The 14293-nt window shown below is 36.6% G+C and overlaps 2 protein-coding genes across 8 annotated transcripts; one reads left to right on the forward strand and one right to left on the reverse strand.

The window, feature by feature from the left end:
* Window positions 1–425: 425 nt before the first annotated feature.
* On the reverse strand, window positions 426–5134 carry LOC126634157 (APO protein 4, mitochondrial). 7 transcript variants are annotated; one of them, XM_050304645.1, is made up of 7 exons: window positions 4971–5132; window positions 4644–4714; window positions 4484–4548; window positions 4322–4390; window positions 2773–2927; window positions 1918–2214; window positions 426–1580 (listed from the first exon to the last, which is right to left on the reverse strand). In XM_050304645.1, the coding sequence occupies exons 6-7, from the start codon at window positions 2169–2171 to the stop codon at window positions 803–805; spliced, it is 1032 nt and encodes a 343-aa protein (XP_050160602.1). In that variant the 5' UTR covers window positions 2172–2214; window positions 2773–2927; window positions 4322–4390; window positions 4484–4548; window positions 4644–4714; window positions 4971–5132; the 3' UTR covers window positions 426–802. The 7 variants fall into 7 exon arrangements, 5 of the variants coding, with proteins under 5 accessions (XP_050160602.1, XP_050160605.1, XP_050160601.1 ...); XM_050304648.1 differs by lacking the exon at window positions 4644–4714 and having other exon boundaries at window positions 2773–2889; window positions 4971–5134; XM_050304644.1 differs by lacking the exon at window positions 4644–4714 and having other exon boundaries at window positions 4971–5131.
* Window positions 5135–12803: 7669 nt separating this feature from the next.
* On the forward strand, window positions 12804–13950 carry LOC126633735 (transcription factor CPC-like). Its single transcript, XM_050304305.1, has 3 exons — window positions 12804–13089; window positions 13347–13431; window positions 13647–13950. Exons 1-3 carry the CDS (start codon window positions 13032–13034, stop codon window positions 13732–13734), a joined length of 231 nt encoding a protein of 76 aa, XP_050160262.1. The 5' UTR covers window positions 12804–13031; the 3' UTR covers window positions 13735–13950.
* The last annotated feature ends 343 nt before the right edge of the window (window positions 13951–14293 follow it).

Consider the following 14293-nt stretch of genomic DNA (forward strand, 5'->3'; position numbering starts at 1 on the left):
CATCGAAAAGGAGTATCATATTGAATAGAATAGAACAGAAACTGTGTGCGGGTGATGGCACACCCATCAAAAGAATGTCACTTTTTTTTCTGTGGAATCGAGTTGGAAAACGAATTTCGCAACTTGAGCGAGTACGGCATTTGTCAATTTTCCGAGATCCTTTTGTTCCTCAAGACCATGAATGAAATAAAGAGCGACCCTCCGTCGAGGAGATTGAGTCTTGTGGTACAAACTGCCTCGAGTTTGCTCGATGCGATGAGCATTCTGGTGAAACTGAAGACTCGAGCACAGTCGATGAGTAGAGGCAATTGCTTCTGAGGCATCTGGGGACAGTCTATCGCAGTAAACATTGATATGCACAAGAACAGTAATCCTATAGCTGAAAATCAATCGTAAACTAGTCATAGTACCGAAGATCTACAGAGAAGCATAAGTAATAAGCGTTCCAATGATTTATTAAGTTGAATTACCCATCTAAAAACATCATTAAATACAAGAAAAGCTTAATTAAATTTCCACGTTCCTGTTTCTGCGTGCATTGCTAAAGCAAAGCTACAAATTCGATCAGCTCTTTCATGCTCCAACTGAAAGGGGCAATACGCGTTCAGTTGATTTTGCGACCCATCTTGAACTCCGTTGTCAGTCATCTGATGTTACAATCATTCTCAAGATTGAAGAACAGACCATCTAAAGGGAGCTTTTGAGGTGTTTCGTTTTCCCATTTCAGATCATCAAGCATTACAGCTATAAGCAATTCTACACCCATCTGTGATCCAACGGTCCTGGGGAGCTTCTGCTAGGTTCAATATTCTACCTTCGAATCAACCGGCATTTTCATTTGATCATTCGGGTGGAGCAACCTTTGATCTCCAAGTGTGGTACTTACACCCTGCAGTTTCATCATGCAGTGATACTTTGGAGGTGCAATGGCACCTGCCTGTGTACATAGTTCTACTACTGCCGGAGCATGCCCATAAAATCCCCTCCCTTCATTCAAAAGTACTTGAGGATCCTGAGGACGCCGCCGCCATACAGTCTTTGGAGGTACAAGATCATCTACATTCGCCTTCCTCCAAAAATGGGTTCCCTGCCAACTCTCATACTTAAAAATTCCGCAAAGCCTAGCCTTATGCCCAGATGGCCCAACATGAATTTCTGAACAATGTTTACAGACTTTTGCTGGATAAACCATCAGCAACTTCTCCACGCCATTTCTAAGTATATCCCATGCCCTCAAAGTTCCACTGGCAACCAGAATCAGTTCATCAGATGACAAAGACTCAGCTCCATCAACGCCAACACAATCACTTTCAGAGTTCCAATTTAAATGATTTCCATCATTAGCCCCTGCTTGCCAGCATAGCTCGACAACTGCAGGAACACGTTCAAAGTCAAACCTCTGATGGTGTTTTATAACATCCTGGAACATGTGCTTGAGGTGAAATGTCTCTACTGGAACAAGCACATCTTTCAAACCACCAACTATCCATTCATGAACTCGATTTTTGCCACGACGTTTGAAGCCACAACAAGTCTGAATTAAGTGGCCTTTCTCACCTATATATACTTCTGGACAGAACCTGCAAAAAGTAGGTCTTTCGTTGAGTCACAGAAATTGTTCAAAAAGAGCTGTATGGAGAACGGAAGGTCAATTAGATAAATCTAGTTTGGAAAACATAGCTTGTACTGCTACTAAAAATAACATTTAGGGAGCTCAGGAGCCAGGAACATGCAGATAAAGTGGTCTAATTATTCCTAAACAAGAAATACAGAACATAAACTCTAGAGCTTCAAAGTCGGTATTATTCCAGGACATGTCAGTAACTATGCGATGGAACAATAGAGTGCCTAGTAGTTCAAAGCTTAAAAAGAATTTATTTTACAAGTAAAAAAATACTTGGCAGATGAGGGATTTACTTGCAGGCCAAAACTGGTACCATTTTGAGGAGAGTAGAGACACCTTGCAAAACAAGCCTCCGGGAATCAAGGACCTCCTGGGCAACTGGTACCATGGCTGGCACTGGGTAATCTTTAGCTCGATTTTGGATTCTCTTTTGAATCATAGGCTTTAGCTTCCTTAAGTCCATCTTTGACCTGTAATACCTTGCAAAGCTGTCCATAATTTTGCCATTGAAATTGGATCTCTCGCACAATTTCTTCCTCAGTGCCATAATTTCTTTTTGGTGCCAAAAATTTTACACAAATAAATCACATCTGCTCCACAAAAGGGTAGACAAAAAGCCCATGAGTCAATCCAGCAAACATAACAACAAGTACAACATATTCAGAGATTCTTTTAGAGCAAAACCAATATTTTTACATAAGAACAGAAAACAGCTACATTAACAACCAAAGAAGAACTCTTTAATCAACCCAAAACCACTGCTTCAAAAAAAAAAACGCCTTCCAACGGTTCCATCCCCTGCATGCGCTCGAGTTCGAATCACTATCTACTTGAATTTTCCACTCATTATCATAAAAATGAAATCCTCCGGTGAACAAAATCCATAGACAACCCATATTGCCCAAAAGAACAGAAAGCAACCACATTAGCCGCCCGAGTTTGAATCCCTTTTCCACATAAATCATTGTAGTTTAGAATATCACTAGTAAAGGTGCCCGCGCGATGCTGCGGGTTTTTAAACAGCATACAACATGTAGAAAGTTATATTTACAACTCTGCCTAACTCAAGGAATAGATAAAAGTTTGTTTCTTACCGAAATATACGAATTTGAATGAAATGTATCAAAGAAGAATAGAGTGGAGCAAACCTTGTAATTTCTGTAAGGTGGGCAGCTGCAATACCAATAGTGATATAATTTGACGGAATCTGGCTGTAATCCAGCTTGGTTGTTCTTTGTAAATTTGTTGGAAAATGTAGTAGTTGGCTTGAAAAAAACAATCAAGAGCGTTGAACGAATCAAACCTGAATGATATCAAATCAAATCTTAATTATGTACCAATGGTGAACTTATATTTCACAGGCACCATGAAGCATAAAAGTTTAGCCAAACAATGAAAATTTAGCTAGAAGCGTCAATGTTTAAACATTTGAAACGTATAAAAGTTCAGTGAAACAATCAAAACCCAGTTAGAAGCCTCAATGGTTGAATTCACAAACTATGTAAGTTTATGTTGTATTAATTCATGCACATCATTTCACTAAAACAACTGAAAATGCGAATAAAGGTTAGACATACATAGGATTTTGATGCTAAAAGCAGTACCTGAAGTGGGCAAAAAAGTTGGACAGTGCAGTGGACTTGAGAGCTTCTCGATGAGATATAAGACACATCATTGTGGGCAATAAATTGGGAATTTAGTGTTATGGTTTCAGCGTATGGAAACAATATAAATTAGAAAGAGAAGGGGGAGAGCTTGAACACATATTGCAGGAGTTTTGACACTATCTTTGATCAAATAGGTGGTGGGAACTAAAACATTCAATTTGACATAGTCAAGCTCATTTATAGCTGTTTATCCACTGAGCAAAAGATACACTGTGAATGTAAATGTTATTGTTAAACTCGAATCAAAAGCGTGAAATTAACATATTTTTGAAATTTTATTTCATAGTGTTACCCAAATGAAGGAATAAATATAGGATGACAGGAAACTGGTGCATGTTCTCTACAAAGCTTTGCTAGTTCTCTGTTTTCCTCAATTCAATTAAGAGTTTAGACCCACTAACTAATCAGTAAATAAATAAACACAGTAAAAAACCTTAAATTACCCAATTAGAATAGTGACAACAATTGAACAAAACAAAAGAAACCGTAGAGATTCAGCAGTTAAGTGTCTAAAACCTCAAAATTTTACTGAGTTTATGCAACCAAAGGGGCAATCAAATTATTAAGTTGTAAACAAAGTATCCAATTTCACAAAAAAAAAAAGTATCTAATGGCACATTAGATGGTAAACTTGGAATTAACCACTGGATTTTACAAGACAGCATTTAAGATAGATGTGTAAACATGGATACAAATGCTTATCTAAATGGGTAAGGCATGTGTGGTTGTTTTTGTGTCTTCATATGTTTATCACAAAAAATAACACAGGGCAATAAAGTATTTTGTCAAATTGGAAATTGTGAATATAAATTTTATTGTATCACAACAGCAGCAATTTTAAGCAAAAAGATTAAATCCACCGGTGTTTAATCCTGAAATTCTACAAAGAAAAATACTATGAACACACCCACAACCGAAACACATAGAAAAAACATGACAGAAAATCTTTCCAAATAAGCAAAACAAAATTAAAAATAAAACCCAGGTGCAAGCAAAACAAAGGAAACTAAATTAAAACACATTCAAATACCTTCAACACAGAGAACTTGGGAAATCGAAATCGAAACTCCCAAATTTTCAAAGGCACCGTTTCCAGAAACTGAAAACCAATTTGCATCAGACATTTAGAGAAACTATCAAACCAAACACAGAAAATCGAAACCATATAGACTGATAAACATGCAATACTTACCTCGAAACGCCGGATTAGATCAGTCCAAACCAATTTCCAATCGAATAAAAAATGGGGAAAAATCTCTGAAATCGAGAACCAAACGACATCAGACATGCAAAAAAAACTAGGAAACACACGAAACCGAAACCACACGCGATAACAAACACACAAAACTTACCTCAAAATGGTCAATCAGATCAGCCCACAAATAATTCGAATCGAATTAAAAACGGGTAGAAATTAAGAACTCTGACAAAGAAGAACAAAGCAAGAAACCGATGAATCGGCAGAGCGACAGAGAACAAAATATAAGACGAAGAAAAATAGAGGGCTAAAAACCAATGAAGTCGAGGTATCCCAGAGAAGAAAGCGAAAAAGCAATTCAATGGTTGATAACAACCCATTTAAATTGAACCCAAAAAGCTTCTACCATTTAAAAATCAAGGAAACACAATCTATACAGTCAGAAGAAAACAGTCACAGATGCGAGATTAGAAGAACTCACCGCAAAACTATCCACTCTGAGACTAAGCGAGGCGCAGAGAGAAGAGAGGAAGAGAGAGAGCGAACGGCTGGAAAAGAAGGGAACCAAATGCAATGGGGAAAAAATTCGACTAAAAGCAGTGAAAAGGAACTGAAAAACGAAGAGAGAGCGACGATGACAGTAGCGTGGAAGCAAAGGGCACAACCGTCCTTTGACCGTGGAAAGCAGGAAAAAAACAAAGAGAGTTTTAAAGAAAAGCCCGCGTTACTGTTTATTTAAACAAAAAACCATATTTTTACATTAAAAAGTCAAACCTGGTACTATTCACTTTACCCTTTATTTTGTTCTTATCGTTCAAAAGTTTTCAAGCCCTTTTCATTAGTTTTCCTAAAAACAAAAACGAAATGAAGGAAAATTTTTAAGGGCATTTTGGTCCGCACACTGCCCTAGAACAATACCACCCGAGTTTGGGTTTTAGTATATATAAATTTGTATCAAGAAAAGTTCAATAGACAAAATGCACTATAATTTTCGTCTCATCATCATAAAACGAAATCCACCGTCACCCAATTCCATAGACAACCCAACTTGCAAAAAATGACCAAAACCTTCAAATACAAGTGTAAAAAGGAAAACCATATCCCTCAAATTTGATAGTAATTCGTATATACTGGAATATGCAAAAAATTCGATTTCCAATAAACAGAATAATCATAAATTGATCGAATCTGGAAGTGGAAGAATGCTCAATCTATGTCTGGTTGCTGAGAAAAAACAATCAGAAAATCCTCCAGGTTTCGTAGAAACGGCGATTCTCAACAGCCAAACACAAAAACAAAAAAAACAAAAAAACAAAAAACGAAAAACAAAAAAAAAACTAGATGGAATGGTTGAAAGATAAGATTAGAGATACAGTATTAAGAAGCACACCAGCGCAAAGCCAAAGTAGGACCCTATTCAACCAACACTAATATTTATTAACGAAGCTGAGATTCCACGATTCCAGTTCGTTTGCAGCTCCAGTGAGTCGTAAGGAATAAAACCTTGAAATTCCTTTTCGGCGATACGATGTCGTTTCTCTTAGTGTTTGGTGACTTTAATTTATTTATTGGATAAATGCCTTTTATTTACTTATTTTTAATATATAAATTTTTTATTTTTTGTACAAACAATAGTATGAATGAGCTAAATTATTAGTTGTTAAGAAAGAGAGAAACGAATCCGCAAGATGGTACAGAAATCCCTGCTTTCCACTAAAGCGCGGTTTGCAAAAAGAGGGAATGCGCGAAGACTTCCCTTCAAGTTAAAATTTGAATCCAAACGAAGCCTTGCAGTTTTGTTAATCAAAATCAAACGATATGAAAAAATTCAAGGGCCTGCGAGAGGGAAGCAATGAAACCCCTAGCTAGCACCAAAATTCCCAATCGAACCTCAACGATCTCCCGGAGGAGGTCCTCTTCCACATCCTCACTCCTCCCCACATTAGACTACGTCCAAACCTCTCTTAAGAATATGTTAGCAATGAAAACCCAACAACGGTTCCCTTAAGAATATGTTAAGGAAATGATGAATTTGGATAATTTTTTATGTCAATTGGATCAATTAAAGATGTGTAATTTTGTTTTACCCAAGCAAAAGATGTGAATTTGAAAGGGGTGACCTATTGATGTTTTGTTGTGTCTTTGTGGATTGTGCGTATGTGCAGATCCCTTTGCTGATGCAAATGCTGAGGACTCACAGCAACGCAACTAGAGGAAAAGCCTGACTACTGTGCAACAAGACTAAGAATGAGTTGTTTTGTAATGGTATTGCAATCCTGATAGATTGTGCATGTGGTAGGGACAACATCGGTGTTGCAAGAAGTGGGCCCTAGGCCCATCTCTCTGATAATCGACATAGTATCAGAGTCATAAATCGGGTCTGTACTGCCACTTGATGGGTGAGTCCTTTAGCCCTGCATGTAAAGTGAGTCCCCTTGGCTTCATATGGTTGCCAATATGTGGATCTTTCACATGTGACCCACTAATTAGGTCACACATGAAGGGGTAAACTGTCATTTTCCCCCTTAAACTATCACCCTATTATCAATTTACCCCCTAAATTATTTTTTCAGCCAATTTATCTCTTGAAATATAAAAATTGGCCAATGTACTCCTTACTGTTAAATTTGTTAAATTTCATCCATTTAGATATTAAAAATAAGGGTGATTTTGTCATTTCCAACGCAAAATAGTAATTAATAAAAAATCATAAAAAAACAAAAAAAAACCCTTGCAAATAGCAAACGGAGGATTGGTTCATAGAGAGAGAGAGAGAGAGAGAGAGAACGGCCTCCCATACTCCCAGGGATTGGAGTGGAATCAGTGATGTGGATTCTAAGGTGCAAAGGATCAGCAGTGGTGGCATGGCAGAATCGGAACCGGCTCGGTGGAGTTGAATCGGAACCGGCGCGGTGGAGTCGAATCGTTAGCCGCTCATCCATCTTAGGCTGCCCGAATATGGACTTCAAATCTACCGCTAACCCCATAATTTTTTTAGAGAGGGAGAGAAAGAGAGAGAGAATCATGATGAAGGTGGCAGGTTGGGTGGGGGTGGAGTTCGCGCAGGGAAGGATATGGAATTGCTGGGTTAAAGGAATGTGGGCTGGAGAACAGGGTCTCCTTTTATTTTCTTTTCAAGTTTTAGTATTTTTTTTACTTTAATAGTTAAAAGTGATCTTATTTTTTTTAATCAAAGAATTAATTTTTTTAACAAAATTTGGAAGGAAGTTTAAAAGTTTGACGGTAAGATGTAAATTGGCACATTATATATAGTTCAGGGGGTTAATTGGCTGAAAAAATAGTTTAGGGGGTAAATTGACAATAGGGTGATAGTTTAAGGGGGAAAATGACAGTTTACCCCACATGAAGAGGCGTGCTGAATCTCACATATGTCTCTGTTCTGGTAGATTTGTGCACTTGGCTACTGTGTGGTTGACATTGTGGGTATCTACTAGGGGTTTAATGTTATTTGTCTATTTTGTGCAAATTCATTCCAGATCAATTTATTGGTCACTGGAATTATGTAACCAATGACACTCTGTAATTGTTTGGTGTTGATTAATGAAAGACTATGCTCATAGAAATGGAGAAATAATAGTTTAAATATCTTAACCCCATTTCAACTTATACCAAGATCTTTTATGATAAAATCTTACACCTGACGAATTGTATAGATAATAATTACTAAATTAAGAACATTATCAATATTGTTAAAAGTAAGCGTTTGGCCTAGCTCTTGATAATCGACAATATATACCTTATAAAGGTTTGATACGATACTTCGTTTTCGTTCTAGTTCCGCTAACTTCTGTGTTATGTCAAGGGACGAGTAGCAAACTCTTACTTTCTGGGCAGTGGGCGCCTTTCTTCAACTTCTGATGGGCTCATATGACCTACTCCAGTTTTATCCCTTGTCCAATGGGCTTGTGTCTGCTCTTTTTGAGTTTGTTAGGCTTAAAACCTCCAGTTGTCTTGAACTTGTGTTGAAACGTGTTGGTGGGTTCGGGTTCAATAAGGGAAGAGCAACCTTTATGACGATGTTCAACTTTAATATTTATCTGAAAGGTAGGGAAAGAGATTTAAACTCGGGTGTAAAGAGTGAGCACATTTGCGCTAGCTAATATGACTCGCTCATACCGGCATGGGAATATCAATTTAAATTTAATATAAATTGCAAGTACATTGAAATTATTCAGCTATGTGTTTTAGTTCACAGTTTAAAACAAAGAGGTGAATACATACAATGTAAAATAGCGCTTAATTTGATAACTAAATTTTATCTTTGTTAGGCGTCTAAATAAAAGTTTTACTTCACTATGATTTGTATCCAACCTCAATGTCAAGCGGATAATAAGTCAAGTAGTTTCAAAAAACAACGTGGTAGACTAATCAAAGGGAAAATAGTATAAAAATGTTTTCGCTCCTTAATAATCAATTTGACATGACAAGCAGCTCGCAAAGGATATTTCACCTATTTAACTTTTATGTATTTTTTGTATAAATGATACATCTGAACCTGAAATATTCACCTGACACCCTAATCAAGATATGCTAGCCGACACCTGGAATGTGACGAAACCATAAAATGTAATGATATGGAAAATGCGAATAAATTAAAACCTAAAGTGACTAATACAAGAGTGCGCATGTGAGCGGAATTGAACTCATATCACACAAGTGAGTGTAGAGCATAAGTAAAATGCAGTAAGAGTAGAGTAATAATTATACAATTAGGAGTAGTCTCCTAGATATCAACTTATGCCAGGGGTCCTCGTCATCACTAGAGTTCAGCTACTAAAAATCTTGGAGGGGCGAAAAACAAGAGTGGAAAAGTCAGAGGAAAATTGAGATCCAATTGGAAGGTGCATGTTGCATCTCAAGGACATTTTAGGAATTCTATTGCTATCGAAAATAAAATACAATAAATATCGGGATGGAATGTCACAATAAAACTTGTAATTGTTGTTTTCCTAATCTACTAAAAATGCAATGACTACAATCTATATTAAAAAAAAGGAACCACATGTTATATGTTAATCAACTTAATTATATTTTCATCCCCTTAACTAATCTACTAAAAGAATCATCTACATGGAAATAGTAACCACTTGTTATATGTTAAATATCTTTAACATTCCTTTATTAATTTATTTTTAAAAGGGAACCAATGACTTCATCACGACATTTCACTTTCTGAAAGTTGAAAAGACTCACATAAATATTTTTGTCTTCTTTAACCATCCTCGAGTTTTTTATTTCATCCCACTACAAATAAATAAATTGAATTACTTGGCTAGTATGACTATGCCTCTCAATTAGTCAAATAATACTACTACTTTTAAATTCCTGCAAAACGACAATCCCCCTCCTTAATTTCCTCTCATGAAATCCAATTAAAAGTAATTGCCTGTCGACTTCAGATTCTTGTATAAAAAGATGAAAACCGGATCAACTGTGGCCGTCCAATAATGCCCTGTTTGGCACACCGAATAAGGCACTGGACAGTACTAATAATACGAAGTACGGTGTTTGGTGTCCGTTTGAATTAAATAACCACTGGATTAAATAATCCGACCCCACCTCCTTTATACAGCTGATACCCGCTTAGTTATACCACCCAAAACCTTGGTATTATTTAGTTGGGTAGAAACACGCCTCTCTCGCTCTCTCCATCCCGCATCGCTTGCCCTCTAATTTGAATCCCAGGTTCTTCTCCTCCTCTGTTCTGCCCTCCTGCAACTCCTCCTCCTCTGTTTCGCTCTCCTGCAACTTCTCCTCCTCCTCCTTCTCTAATCACCGCGAACGGCGTAAGAGGACAATCGCGATGGACTAACGAAACTCAAATGGGAGAAGCAAAGTGCTTCAAATTACAGAGAGTTCCTCTCGCCGCTCGCTCTACTCCTCTCACATCGCTTGCTCTCTCCTCTGAATCCAATGTTCTTCCTTCACTTCTGAATCTGAGATTCTTCTTCCTCTTCCCTGTTCTGCCCTCCTCCTATTTTTCTTGCAATTTTTCTTCTTTTCTCTCTGTTCTGCCCCCTATTTCTCTTCCAACTTTTTTTTTCAATCAGATTGAGTTTGATTGTTGTTTTTTCTCTCAAATTTTTGCAATTGATTTTATAAATTTTCAATTGCTAAAGAACTCATCTGCCTCCTCTGGGTCATATCCTTCATAACCATTCTACTTTTGCTGGGCTGATTTGTAGCTAAAAAAAAAAGAAGGATTGGAAAAAAAACGATGAGAATTTGAAAGGTGGGTTTTGCTGAATTTCTTGTTGCTGCCTTTGTGGTGGGGTTTAGTTCAAGGGAGCAGACGAGGAAGAAGAAGGGATAGAGAGGGAGGGAGTTTAGGGGGTGCGGCGGAGAGATTTGGGAACAAAAGAGATGATTTCAGTTTTTTTTTTTAATTTTTTTTTTAAGTTTAATTTTTTTTTAAGTTTGATTCCTCATATCTGGTATAATACCAAACACAGTATAAATAATACAATAATTAGTCTGATACTACACCAAACGCCCGACTAATATAGTCAGTACTATCTGGTGATTATTTATCATATCCGACAGAAATAGTCAGTACAGTCCAAGCTGCCAAACGAGACATGTCTTTTACTTTCTTGTTCGAAATCTGTCGCACACCACCACCTTAACCACATGCATTACAATGCAGTATGAAGCAATGCTAGCACATGATTCTTATCAATACACTATTATCCAACATCTTACTGCTTTATTAATTGAGAAATGTTTATAGCGTTAGTTGATTACACATGCATGCAGTGTCGGATTTACATAACATTGAATACTAATTATGCTGTTATTTATAATGGCTTATATATAGACTTTGTTCGAGTTTAGTGATTTGAGCTGTTTGATAAAAGTTCTTATGAGAGGGCGAGAAGTCAAGTAATTATGTATAAGTTGTTTGACAAAAAGACAAATATGGTGTGGTTTGCTATATATATGTCCTATTGGAAAAAAAAAACTTTGAAGTAACCTTTGAGTGCATTAGGTTGATAATCATAAATACATTGTTGGGTCGACTAATCGTGGTAATTGCAATAGATTAGCTTTATATTTAATTTTCTAATAGAAAGATCAAATTGTAGTGTGTTTACAACTTTTCCAAATGGCGCGTGGGTTTTGTACAAGTTCTCCAGTAGACATCAGTACAAAAGTATTTGGCTGGCGACAAAAGAAGATTAGATGCTGAGAGGGATGGTTCAGAGTCTTCAGACATCACAATTTTTAATTGGCCATATCATCGAACATAATGTCGTACTATATTGATTTTTTTGTTTCCTAATTTGGCATTTTCTTAATTACTGCTAAACACAACCAAGCTTATCCACTAGATAACAATTCTCACCGAACACTTAGCTCCAAAGGAATCACTAGAATATTGTTTCTCATACCAAAGTATTACCATACCTTGCAGATTAAAGAACCAAAAACCAAGTGAATTTTTTGAGGGATTAAGTTTGATGGGCAATATTGTTCTCTTTGCAAATTTTTTTTCCTCGTCGGTACAAAAACTTAACCCCTCATAAAGCAAGAAAAACAAAATACAAGAAAACAGAAAAAGAAACATACACCTTACCCCTCTTGAAACACTTTTGTTATGAATCTATCACTGGTGCAAATTCACAATTTTATGTCATCAAATCCATATGAAAAAAATGGTTAACAATATTTATTTAGTTTGTGCATTAATGGAGTCCGTTACCAATTTTAGTAAGAAAATGAATTTTTTATTTAAACTATATACAAAATTGCACGTAAGGCTCACATACATGGCTAAAAATATCAATGAAATGACCTTCTCTAACCATAAAATGACATTCTGATTAAATATCATACTCGTGTGATGGAGGTACATGTGAGTGCCATGCACAGCCCTCGACGAAACATAACTAGATACACCACATGATTATAAGAACACTCTTTATACCACATGTGGATCACCTCAAACATCTATATGATCATTGTAATGGTACATATGTGTACGTTGTGCAGTTCCACCTTTAAATTTCCCAAACTTGAAGAGTCAACATATAAAGACCTATGCTTAAAATCAAGTGACCTAGAGCGATTTGATCATAAAAATTTCAATCATTTTAGATAAAGTTGGGATTGGACGGTTGGAGTCCCCACACTCCATTGTTTTGTACTGATTCAGAGGTATGAGTACAAATACTCCAAGCTATCTCAATCATAAAATATTCTATGCCAACAAACAGGTAAGTATTCAACTACCTATCAAAGGTTGGACTAAAAAAACAACACCACTCTCTCCAACTACCATTCTTCCCTTTGTCTTCCTCTCTCACCTCACCGCCCATTCTTCCCCTATCCTATCCATCATCATGCACAACATTGTCTTTCGAGGATTCTTCCTCCTATTTATACGACTTCGACAACTGCCTTCAATTTCAAACACAGTTTCCTGCACTACTTGCTTTATTTCTATATATTCGCCCATATATATAAACCCTAGTTGTTGAAGTTTTGGCGGCTCCAATTTTTTTTCATATTTTCAACTCCGATGGCTGACTTGGATCACTCCCACTCCACTTCTGACGACAACTCTGTGGATTCTAGAGGTACCCTTTTCAGAATTTCATGTTATTTTTCCAATCATATTCCATTTCTTCACTTTCCAATTCCAAATTATATATTTCAACTAGTTGTCCATTTTTCTACTTGTTCTTACTTTTATGGGTGACCCTTTGAAATCTGTGTTTTTGGTTTTACATCTTATATTCTCTTTGAATTTATATGTTATAAATAGTATGTTTAGCTTTTCTCGACAAATTACTCACAAATAGGCACCTTAATTATATATCACAAATTTTTGCAGAGGAAAGTAGTCAAGACTCTAAGCTTGAATTTTCAGAAGATGAGGAAACTCTAATCACTAGGATGTTTAATCTGGTTGGTGAGAGGTGAGCCATTATTTTCTTCCTCGATTTTTTTATGTATAGTTTTTTCATAATTTCCCTTAACCAACTTGGCTTGGCTAGAGCAGTTTGCTCCTCCTCGGCTCACAATAAGATCGAATCCTCCTCTCCGTAATTAGATGAATTTAGTGCAGTATTTCGCTTGTATATATATATAAAAAAAAAATTGTCTTGATTTTCCTTATCTTTTCTTTTCTTAGGTGGTCTCTGATTGCTGGGAGAATCCCTGGAAGATCAGCAGAGGAGATTGAAAAGTACTGGACTTCAAGATACTCGACAAGTGAATGAACTGCCAAAAACAATGAATGGTTCAATGGTGTCTCTCTCTCTCTCTCTATCAGAGCAGAAAATTTTGGGGGTGTGGTTAACAATGTTTGGGGTGTACTTAATATGCATGGGTTGTTTTTTCCAGTTGCTTAAACAAGGAAGCTAATGGGGTCTGCAAGTGCCCATCTCTCTGTACAATAGTTATTGGTTTAGTGATGTTTGGGTTTTCAGTTTTAACTTCTGTTTATGTAAATTTGGTTGGTTTAAGCTGCTTAATCTCTCAGATTTTATTAATTTTAGAACTAAGTATTGACTTAGTTGAGATTAAATATTGTCATTATCATGTGGAGGAAACTCATGATTCCTGCACACATTCTGAAAAAAATCCAACACAATATTCCCTGTTCCTCGCCAGTCAAAATCTTGGACCACAAGTAAGGCATGGTTTTGCAACTAGAGAACTTATCTATATGTTGATGTAATTGTGACGGTATTCTAAATAAATCGCACTGTTATATATTTACCGTTCCGGGTTCCGTATGCTAGTTACTAGCTCGGAATAGTGGCATATATAGTGGTA

Source organism: Malus sylvestris, chromosome 9 (genome assembly GCF_916048215.2).
Source record: "Malus sylvestris chromosome 9, drMalSylv7.2, whole genome shotgun sequence".
NCBI classification, from domain to species: domain Eukaryota; kingdom Viridiplantae; phylum Streptophyta; class Magnoliopsida; order Rosales; family Rosaceae; genus Malus; species Malus sylvestris.